General features: G+C 43.8%; 1 protein-coding gene across 1 annotated transcript; it reads right to left on the reverse strand.

Annotated features, from left to right (window-relative positions):
• Window positions 1–1,140: 1,140 nt before the first annotated feature.
• On the reverse strand, window positions 1,141–10,413 carry nuak2 (NUAK family, SNF1-like kinase, 2). The gene is made up of 6 exons (XM_075461015.1): window positions 9,914–10,413; window positions 5,180–5,300; window positions 4,550–4,701; window positions 3,447–3,512; window positions 2,878–3,130; window positions 1,141–2,728 (listed from the first exon to the last, which is right to left on the reverse strand). The coding sequence occupies exons 1-6, from the start codon at window positions 10,148–10,150 to the stop codon at window positions 1,680–1,682; spliced, it is 1,878 nt and encodes a 625-aa protein (XP_075317130.1). The 5' UTR covers window positions 10,151–10,413; the 3' UTR covers window positions 1,141–1,679.
• Between the last annotated feature and the right edge of the window lie 1,149 nt (window positions 10,414–11,562).

Consider the following 11,562-nt stretch of genomic DNA (forward strand, 5'->3'; position numbering starts at 1 on the left):
AAAGAAAAAAAAAAAAAAAAGAAATCAAATGCCCCAAATGCACATTATTCATTCCAGAGCTGCAGTTTCCCTGAATCAAACTTCAATAAATGGACACTTACCAGCATCAATGAATGCAACTCTGTCCTGAATAGATTTCCCTAGTGTTTCCAGTCAAAACAAGACATTTATTTTGCATACATACAGTCAACTCTAGACAAACCCCAGTGTGCCAAAATCAAACCATATAAAAAAAAAAAAAAGTTTACCTTCTCGTTTCTGAGCAGCAGCCTGTGTCTGCAGCTTACAGGAGCTCCTTAGTGCAGTTTCAGTTGCATGAACTTAATCTTGATACTCAAGACAGCTGAAATGAAACGTCATCAGATTTTGATGGCCTGAAAGTGCTCTTTAGGGCACTGGATTGATGCTCAAATGCCCTTAAAATGCATTAACTTCAGAGTGCCGCGGGGAATTTCACGCAGAAACAAAAACGTGCCGAGGTTCCCGTCCCTGGCCGCTGGGGAGCAAAAAGATGGCTACCAAGTGTAGTGTGCAACATCAGGTCATAACTCAACGGGTTCGAGTTTTGTTAACGGCTGACCTGATCAAAGCTTTTTGCAGAAACCTGCATGCATAACATGATACATCTTTAAAAGCTCAATTAAAAATGCACATACTGTATTAAGCTGGGCCCCATGTTGCTGTTCACCCTCAATGAGCTCCACCCTCTGAGAAACTGTCCCCCGTCTACATTGCCCATAAGAGCATTTGTACTGGCGCAGGCTTCGAAGCAAAAGCAGGTTCTACTGGTTTCGCCTGTCGTGACTCATGATTATGATTCAAGTTATTATCTGAACACAGAACAAGTCATTTCAGGAGAACAAACAAAAACCCTTTCTGAGAGCTTTAGTTTCACTCACACACAGTAATCGACTTGCCACAAGATATACACAAACACATATAAAAAGGTCTAATAACATTAGCAAATTTAGTCTTTGGCGTATGAAACATCTCCACAATCACAGAGAGAAAAGCAATCCTAACTTTGAACCGGTTTTATATTGCCGTTTTTCTGCTACATAATGATAACAAAGCTAGAGTCCAAATTAATTTAACCTTTCTCGAGCCGTCCGATCACCGGTAAATGACACAGGCTTTGTGGACTGTAAATATTCTACATCCATAAACCTGACAGAGTAAACCGTGCTCAAACAGCAGTCCGACTGAGACTGTAAATAACGTTTTAACGACTGTTGCTGACGCAATGCATCCTATAAAACAATGTTTTTGGTTTCATTGTGTGTTTCTTCATTCAATACACACTCATCATCATTATTATCATTAATGGTAAACTCTCAAATAGGAAATTAGAGCTCTAAATTGGCTGCTCTCTTCTCTTGAGGATTTTTAAGATGCACATTTTCCAAGTTACTCATCGATTCAATGTCATTTTTTTTTTTTTTTACCTCAACTGAGATCACAACCAGTCCTATTGATCTCAACTCATTACAATTTGATGTTTAACAGCGTGTCTCCTCCCTTTTTGGTTCCGTGTAACTCCTGCAGTTAGTCAAAATGACACAACACGCAGGTATTCTCACACGATGCCCTTTGGCGGTCAAGTTGTCAGCAGTAGTAGAAAGTCTGAACGGAAATACAAGTTTTTTTGGGTTTTTTTGTCCTTTCCTTATTAGCGGCCTTCAGCTCGCTGCAGATCCCCGTGTAACCATGGCCTGTTTGTACTCCTCTGTGACATTATCACAGTCAGTGATTGAAAAGGCACTGTCAGCCACTCCAGCCTTGTAACACTCCCACGGCCGCAGCATCCCATCTGCCAGAATCCCGTCTTCGACGATGTCCAGCAGGTTGTCTGCAGAGACGCAGCCTCTCATGCTGGCCTTGGTTGGTTTATCCATTTGTGTTGGAGGTCTCACATGGTCCGGGAGATCGAGCTGATCGAAGGACTCGGAAGACAGAATGCTGTCTTCACTGACGGCCCCGCTTGGTCTCGACCTGGTGCATCCTCGGGGCAAAGAAGCGGCCAGTTGGTCCAGAGAGCCGAACTCTTGCAGGCCACCTGAAGAAAACTTGCCATTACGCTTGAGGATGCCCTTCCTACAGATTGGCGCTGAAGGGCACTCTTTGGGTTGTGGTACCCAGCCAGAGTCACTGTTTTCGGGAGAAGAGGAATAATACCCCGACTCTTGCTCTGCGGGCTTCTTTAAGATGCCTTTACGAGGTGGCAACGCAGCAGAAGGGGCATGAGCAGGAGCGGATAGGCCCAAAATATTCTGCGGATCCACTGAACCGACAGCAGGGCTTTCACTCACTGCCTTCTGTTTCACGCTGTTACGTCTCTTTAGAATACCCTTAGAGGGCCGAGAATCTGTGCTTCCTTCATGAGCCGTCTGGGTGACATTATTTTCCTTACGCGACCTTCGCAGGGAGCGCTGCCTCAGTACATCTCCTCCACCCGCCTGTGGGCGGAGCAGGCAGCGTATCTTGGAGCCGTTCTCCAGCAGAGGCCTGGACGTACGCCGCAGCCAGCTGGCAACACCAGCCAGCCCTGTGGGATGTAACGTTGATGGAGATATTGGCAAAGGGGTCTGTTCTACCCCACTGCTCTTTCTCTCAAACAGCAACGGCTGCTGGTAGCCCCAGTTGAGCCACCAATGTCCAGCAATCTCCTCTATTGTCGCCCTGCGCTCTGGATTTACCATCAGCATCCAGCGGATGAGGCCACAGGCATCTGACAGAGAGAAAAAAAAAAAAAAAAAAAAAGGGAAATAGAAGTATTTGAGGCTGCGTTCAGGTAGGACCTCGTCATGTAATTAGAGCATATAACGCCAACAGAGAGTTCGAACACTTTGGACACAAAAATCAAACCTAGGATCTCACCAGAGGGGTTAGTTGGTTTCCGGTAGTTTCCAGTGCTAATTTGCCGGACCAGGGTCTTGTGGTTGTGTCCATCAAATGGCATGGTACCATGAACCAGTGTGTACAACAGCACACCGAGGGACCAGGTGTCCACCTCCGGCCCGCGGTACGGCCGTCCATTCACGATCTCGGGGGACGCATACAACGGGCTGCCGCAAAAAGTCTGAAGATACTCATCACCGTGGAAGAGGTTCGACAGGCCAAAGTCGGCAATCTGCCAAAGCAAACAGTCAAGACAAGAGATTACTCAAGAGCAAAGTCCGTCACGAGCCCTTCTACACACAGACTACTCATTTCAAACGGATTTTATGTATCATGCACACTATTTAGGCATTAGTTTAGAATATTTTTAAGTGAATTTAAATAGTTTTCTCTCAAAAGGTCTATTAAATGAATTCTTCTGCCACTAACATTTACAATAATTACTTAATACAGGATATCATATCCCCAAAAACCTGCATCAAGAAAGTTTCTTGTCTGTGAATAACAGTACACGTGTCTAAAAGCCGCACAGGGGTCAATATACATACCTTCACATTTCCGTTACCATCTAGTAAAATATTCTCCAGTTTCAGGTCCCTGTGTACTATTCCATTCTAGGAGAGAAGAAAAAAAACAAAAATTATATTGGTGCGATTTTGTTTTATTTTTTTTAAATTATGATCCATGTTTACAGCAAACTCAATATTACATAAAAGGATTAGTATTTACTGGGTGGAAGCACATTCTTTTCTAACTGAACATTTTTCTTCTGGTACACCGACTATGCCTCATTGTCCTCCCCTCTGCAGGGGGGCATGCCTTTGACTCAAATGAGTTTGCATTTGTTTTGCTTTCACAAACGCGGGGTCGGCCACACATTTCATACTGTATGGGCGCTCGTGGTAACGGCCGGATTCTTTGTCGGCTGTATTATGTGCCGTTTGCTCATTGTTGAGATGCGATCATGAAGAAGCTGTGTGTGCAAAACCTGTGCGATAAAGTGAGGGTTTAGCTGGCCTTTTTTTACACAGTGTAAGCCTGGAAAGTAAAATATTTAACAAGACATCAATGTCCCATAAAAGTGAAAACCGACAGGTGGTTGGCGCAGTCTGTGACAGGGCAATTCACTCAGGAAATACAGCCGAGCAAACATTTATAAACGCTGTGCAAAGTGCTGAACAGCCACGCTGAAATGTAGTGTGCTCTAAATGTTTGTAATTACTCAGCCCTGGACCTCAAGAACAACTGATTGGTTGGTGTGTGTGTGTGTGTGTGTGTGTGTTCCTTCACACCCTCATTAAACTGTGAGACCATGCGTGTGTGTCTGACTGGATGGTTGGCTCTAACGTTAGCTCTGCACAGACTAACTGTTCATTCCTCCCTGCAGCGTTCTCACAGCCTCCCTGTTCGGGGCAGCAGGATGACAGTGAATAACGCCCATTATGTAACTTAGGAAGGTGGCTGTGTGCTACAAACAAAAAAAAAAACAAAAAACAAAAAAAACAACAAAACAAGTGGGGCTCTGCGTCATTAGGCATGACATGGCAGATGGAGCAATTGACAGGGCGGATTTACTCCGTCAGGAGACTCGATTCCATCCTCACTAGAAAGAAAACTGTAAATAACGCCGCCTTTAGGGAAACGGACTCACCTGATGGCAGTAGTGCACGGCGGATACGATTTGCCTGAAGAAGTGTCTGGCCTCCCGCTCTGAGATGTTTCTCTTGTCGCAGATGTAGTCGTACAGATCCCCCCGGCTGGCGTACTCCATGACTATCACAATTTTGTCTTTGTTCTCAAACACTGGGGGAAAGTAAAAAAAAAAAAAAGAAAAAAAAAAAAAAAAGGAACAGTTCAATTAAAACCTCTGCAGTCTCTTTCCATATGTAATGGGTCACGTTTAAAATTTCTATTTTTCTAACAAAGGCGTGCGAGCTCTAGCTCTCATCGATTTGAGCAAACGAACAACAACAACGTGACCCTGATAGTGACCATCAGGCGTGAGGGGTTATTGGACAACACGTGGCTCTGCACATTACCTCACAGCACCGGTGATTACCGCAGGGTCTATCGGGTGCTTATGTAACCGAGCATCGAATTTTAGGCTCACAAACCGGCCTAACTGCACTCTCGACTTCAAACGGACATTGATTGAGAGACGTCCCTCTGTAGGCGTCACGTTTCTCACAGCGTGCAGCTCAGAGATTCAGCCTCCTCTGAGCGGTCAACAGTTAAACTAAACCCCACCACAAGCCAAGGGCCAAACTCTTGAACACTGTACCTTCATATATAGTGATGATGTGTGGATGACACAGCGAGGACATGATCTCAATTTCTCTGCGGATATGCACCAGGTCTTGCTCATCCTTGATCTTCTCCTTCCTGATCGACTTCACAGCCACCTTAAGAAACGAAAAAACAGAGGGACAAAACAATGACTGACATGTGGAGGAAAATGCATTTTAATTGGCGTCATTTTCTAAAGACCGAGATCGGAGCGCAAATGATTGAATTCAACCATCACTGAAAATAACAACAGGAAAGCTGCTTTCTGTTCCCAGAGTCAAAACTAGACATGGAGAAGTTGCTTTTATTTCTATACGAGCCCTATTATGTGGAACAACGGCACGTTGGCTGCAGCCTTGGCTTCTTTTGAATGTAATATTAAGGCTTTCCCGTTTGCCACTGCATTGAGCTGATCGAATTAAACTGTTAAATGACCTTGATTAAAAACTTTCTCTGCACCAAGTTTCAAATTCTGGACGCGTTTCAACAAAATTAAACCGCCTCTCAAAAAAAAGAAAAAAAAAAAAAAAAGGACAAACCAAACATGAAATCTATTGTCAGTAACTGCTGTGCCGTTAAAGCAGATGCAACAAACTATTGTCCTGGGTGAGGCATGTCCGTTTAGCCGAATGAGCTACAAACAAACATCTAGAAATGAGCCGCGATTTTATTTAAAAAAAAAAAAAAAAAAAAGAAGAAATTCCTGTCCCTGCTTGTCCAAATGTAAAGGGTGGTGGACCAAAAACTTTGCTGTGCTGTTTTTAAACAAGGCAGGGGGAACACCGGGTCAAATTATGTCTGCCGTGAAAACAAACAAAAAGAAAAAAAAAAAAAAAAAAACGCCTGCCGTCACCTTCTTCAAGGTCCACATAAGAACACCTCAGTCTGAATGGGATCCATCAGAGCTGCAGTCTTGGTTTTTTTAGGCTTTTCACGGCTCTATTTGAACATCAGATGCTTGGGATTCCTCTTTGCATTAAGTGCGTCATCACTCTACCCCGAGCCTGAAGGGTGTCATGAGGCGCCAGATGGCCCAGCTGGTGGGGTGGCCTCGTTTTCCCTGTCTCTAAACCCTCAAGGCTGCAGACACAAGGAAATGAGTAAAGCACCGACTTGTCATATCAGCTTCAACACTCGATCGTCTCCCGTCATGAGTCACTGCTTGACGTGGATGCTCCTCCAGGGGTCAGAGCCACATGGGCCTCTTTCCTGATTCTGGGAACTGAGGCTTCCTGTGTTTGTTAGCAATACTGTCAGACAAGCTGAACTCACACTCATGACGACTTCACGCCCCGGTGAGGCTGTCAGAGAGTGTGTGCGGCCTTTGGTACCGTCAGCCTGCGCCACCTAACAGGCATTCGGAGGCTAAAATCTAGAATATTTCGCACAGACCTTCTGTACAAATAAACGCAAACCATAAATGTGCACCGCACACACACACTCGTTCCATTGCTGAGCACCATATGCCACATGCCAGCTGTACCAGGTGATCCAGTCCAAACAAAGCATGGTTCGGTGAAGATTCAAGCTTCTATAGAAATGCTCTGAACCACACAAGCAGCTCTCACACAGGCGTCGTTGTTAAAGCCGATCGAACGCCCCCACAGCAAATGCATACTGTAATCAAAGCTTCAATAAAATATCATAGCCTAATGTGTTTTTTTTTTTGGGGGGGGGGGTCAGGCAATGTATCTAAAACGAGTAATGACTCGACAGCATCACAGATTCTAGTCAAAGATTTTCCTTTTAAACAAAAATGGCAAACATTTCCTGGCAGTCAAGCAGTTTTGTGCAAAAAAAAAAAAAAAAAAAAAAAAAACTTCCTTGACTTCCAAGGAGCCCAGAGAGGAAGAGAGTCTCAAGGAGGTCAGAGCTCCAGTCACCATGTTGTACATAAACCAGCTTTATTGTTTGATAAACACGTTTCAGCTGGTTGCTTTCATACGAGGTCATTAGAATACATCTGAAAAGCAGCATTTAAACAGGACAAGTACGATAAATAAATACTAAACTAGAAATGCACTCAGAGAGTGCAGACCTCCGCCAACCGCCAACCTACCTGTGGATAGCGAGCCATGTATGGACATACGTTCCTGATGTGGGCTACTTGTTAGTGACATCCTAAAAATGACCAACAACTGTGAAATCTGTGACATCAAATCTGTTGTTGTTCAGCCTCGAATTGTTAGTTCAACAGATACTCGTTTCTGTGGCGGACGTCTTGGTCAGTGATTTAGAAATCTCAAGTCGGCTTCGACTGACGACACGCGCACTCAGATCTACCCTCGTGATAATGCAGCACAAATGAGGGTGTAGCCAGAAATAGCTCTCAACCAAAAATAGGAACGGTTCATTTAGAAGAAGATGAAAACGCAGCGATTGTAAAGGGGCGTGAAGCCAATGGGTTTTTATTTTGAGGAAACGGCATTGGGCTGATAGAAGTCAGCTTACGGTGGGGAAAAAAGGGAGACATCCGTGACCGATTTGCTTTCACAAAAGGAAGAGCCACGGTCACTTCTTTTAAATGTAAATCACAGAACATCGCGTCCCGTTTTTAAATCAAACAACACCTTGCTGCTAGCCGGTGATGTTCCTGTGAAACTGCAGGTAGAGCGCCGTTTGATTTAGCATATTTTATGCATTTCCTGTAAAAACAGAGGCTACCGAGGCTGCTCCATCACCCAGCGTGAGCCCGATGTGTGCGCCACAGCTAACCAGCCCTCCTCCTAACCGAGGCAACTGGCATCGGACAGTGACAGTACCTGATGAGTCCTGCCACATTCCTCAGACGCTTTCCTCAAGTCTAGACGTTGCTTAGAGATAAGAATTTCCCCCTCAAAGCAACGACTTATAAATAGATGCTCCGAGTCACACCAACACACGTCAGAAATGTGTACATTAAACACGGCCCAGGTAAATCTCCTGTTTGAAACCAATGGCAACTAAGAAATTACAATAGCCGGTTCATCCCATGCAAGGCACTTAACTGGTGATACACACACAGCCCTGTCCTGAACTGAGTGGCAGATCCACCCAACACTAATGTATGCTGACCCCCCCAAACCACCTAAATGGGTTATGTAATCAAACTTGCACTCAGACAATGGAAACTGCATGCAGGATGGAGCCGTCCTCCGTGTTGTGACAGTCCCCCCTGAGTCAGATTACACATCTTTGTCCGGCATGTTGTCAAAGCTAAGACAGGTTTATTTTAGGAAAAGAAAAAAAAAAAAAAAGAAAAAAGGACAGTTTTCTTTTGGATTTCTGTTCGGAGCGAGCTCAAAAGCATATTTATGCGTGTGCTGGAGCCGGGAAGCCTCCTGCCGGGGATAAATCTCAGACACCAACTCGAATCCTGTGAAAACAGCGCAGTCACGTCAGGCAGAGCGGACAGGACCGAGCTTGTAGGTTGACACCAGTTATTCACAAAGACGGGGAATTCCATCCTGACTTCAACTTCCTTGGAGTTGGAGGCACTTTCCCTCCTACAATCATTAATCTTTTTTACAGAAAGCTCCACTGATAAGCGTGACACAGAAGCTGAGCCTACTTTCATTTATGATTTGAACTTGATTTGAATCCATTCTACCCCCCCACACATATACACACTTTTCATTCTGAATGTTTTTTTTGTCTTAGATCATTTTACTAACATTTGCATTTCCTTGTACTATCACGGACACAACACATGATGTAGCACAGCTGCAGGTAATATAAATACGGTCATATGCAGACAAACATAAAGATAATGGACAAGTGTATTTGCCCCAGTTTGTTTAAAGTGACTTTGTAGGCTTTAGTTTCAAGTACTGTAGAATTGGCTTGCAGTATTTCTATCATATTTAGCCAAATATAGCTGCTTTTAAACACTATAAACATGACCTATAGATACTAAAAAGCTACAAAAAAAAACCAACTCAGATGCTGTTCAGAGCTCTCATATCCAACAAATTGACACAAGCTTTGCCTTTGCCCCCCCCTCTCTGTGCTTCTTTTAAAGCCTTATCTCTTCCCCAGTTTGTTTTAAATACTTCCCATTTCCCCTTAGGTCACGGAGAACTGGAATTCACCTCAAGGGCTTGTTACAATTACCTCAGAAAGAATTTACCTAACTCCCCCCCATCCAAAAATTCCTCCTTGGGCGAAACCGCTCAGACTTTCCAACAAAACTCCTTCCTCCTTTTGCCTCTTATATGTGTGAGAAAATTAAAGAGATTATGTAAAACTTCCTGTTTGCCTCAGACAGAGGGGGCTGCAGCAGGACAGTGCCTAATTCAGCCCCTTGGTCCAAACTTTTACCACAGCTTTGGGGATTCACTGATAAATCTCAGGTTATTGACATGTGTTGCAGCTTTTTCAGAGGAAAATAAGAGGAAACAAACCCTGAAATCTCTGGTAAAACATTTCAGGAGCAGGACATTTATCTCACACACACACATATATATATATATATATATATATATAATTTATATCTCATTCACAACCTTGTGAGAAACCTCACAGTTTTTTCCAAAGTGAAACCTGAAGTCAGCGTCGTATATCGCCATCACTTTAAATTCAGACCCAGGCTACCTGATGGCAGACTGTGCGTCTCCTAAAAATAGCCCTCTGTCTCCAAACAACAGGTGGCCATCGGGACAGTAGAGCAAACGCTGACCTGGAACCGACTCCAATCGCGATGCAGGTTAAGAGTATCCGCTAAAGAACAAGAATATCTACAATGTCTTACCAGTCTGCCGCATCTTTCCTTTGCCTTCTTCACTTTGCCGTAGGTTCCTTTCCCCAGCGTCTCCAGGAACTCGTACCTGTGCTTCAGGTTGTGCTTGTGATGGTGCCGCTTCACGGCTTGTTTTTTCACGGGCGCCTGGGACGGAGTTTTCCCACCTGGGGGGGTTTCACCGGGTGAGACTCCCCCGACGTTCGGCCAAATATTTGAGGGAAAATGGGCAGGTTGTGAGCCTTCCATGCCGACACAGCGTCGTTGTCTTTTTGTCGCTTACTCTCGGACGCAGGTGTCGGTTTCAAAAAGCATTCCCGAGTCAGGAGCCAATTCTGTGTGACTCAGGTTCAAATCAAACTAACTTATCGTGAAGTCTTCCTCCTCCTTCTCTGGCTGTAAGGCACGTTGATTCAAGGCTAAAGACCGAAAGGAGACCACGCAGCTTGTTACCGGGGGTGAAACAGCCTTGTTGTCCGAGCTGCAAACTGAGTCCTTGGCAGGTACGCCGCGTGTGGGCGGCCGGTGTTAGAGGAGGAAGCACCGCCCGCAGCCGGGGCGTCAAATGGACAAGGGGGCGTTTCAGCTGACGGAGCGCTGGGTTTATAACGCTGAGAAATGCAGCTACTGAAGCAGAAAGTCTAATTCACTTTTTCTTTTCTTTTTTTTAAGCAACTAGAATGTCCTGCCTTTTATTTCATTCGTTTATTTTTGACGAGTACAACGTGCATTTATTTAATGTTAAAAATATCGTGCTGTTAGTGCCGCCGCATGGATGTCATCATCCGTGTGCACGGATAAATTAAACAAACGTACACAAAAAGGGTGGACTTGATGTTTAATTTTTAGGTGAAAAAAAAAAGGTTAACTGAGTATATTTACACAGTGGTTGCACTTTGTGGGGGGTCTACTGGATTAAAATGTGTCCAAGTCACGTTTTTCAAATCTCTCTTTATGGAATGAAATGATTGACGCAATGAAAAAATAAATCCGAAAACTCAACCAAAGAAATCAGTTAAAGAATACGTGGAGCTGAATAAAATGTGGAATATATATATATGGAAATAAGATATGCACAATAATGAATAGATAACTGTGGACATATATATTTTTTCAAATGTATTAGTCTTTTGGAAAAACAGAAGCGTGCAGTCTTGATACACTCTTGAGCCACTAAAGGTGTTTAGAGCAGCAGTTGTCCAGGTTCTGATGGTCTTTTAAAAGTTTTTCTTTGGACAGCTTTCTTTGGATATAGCTGCTGTTTTAGTTCAGTCCTTGCACCTCATCCTGTTCAGAGGAATGTGTTTGTTTGTTTCTTAAAACAAGGAGACGTGAAGGAAAGGATGCATACAATTCTGACAATTAAATTAATCCACAATAATATATTTCCAGATGTCGATGGAAATTTAGAATATATGTAAAAATATGAGAAGTGTTTTTACGAATCATGTCCACTAGAGGGCAGCGTTTAGTCACCTGAACCTGTTTGGAGCATTTCAGTGAAAACCAGATCCAGCATGCTGATGGTGTAAATAATTCAAGAATATTCGGGAGTTAATTTTCTTATCTATTAATGCATGCTTAAATTTGATGTTCAGTGCATCACTGAAGCATGTAAAATATTAAGTTAAGACGAATGTGTCCATTAGGATGCTTTGAGG

The sequence above is a fragment of the Odontesthes bonariensis genome, chromosome 3 (assembly GCF_027942865.1).
Source record: "Odontesthes bonariensis isolate fOdoBon6 chromosome 3, fOdoBon6.hap1, whole genome shotgun sequence".
Lineage (NCBI taxonomy): Eukaryota > Metazoa > Chordata > Actinopteri > Atheriniformes > Atherinopsidae > Odontesthes > Odontesthes bonariensis.

Excerpts from the sequence above, each read along its gene's own strand:
- nuak2 (XM_075461015.1), bottom strand. The coding sequence starts at position 10,150 with ATGGAAGGCTCACAACCTGCCCATTTTCCCTCAAATATTTGGCCGAAC. Across the intron at positions 3,131-3,446 it reads ATGGTAACGGAAATGTGAAG|ATTGCCGACTTTGGCCTGTC; the intron begins GTATGTATATTG and ends TTGCTTTGGCAG. Across the intron at positions 2,729-2,877 it reads GAAACCAACTAACCCCTCTG|ATGCCTGTGGCCTCATCCGC; the intron begins GTGAGATCCTAG and ends TCTCTCTGTCAG.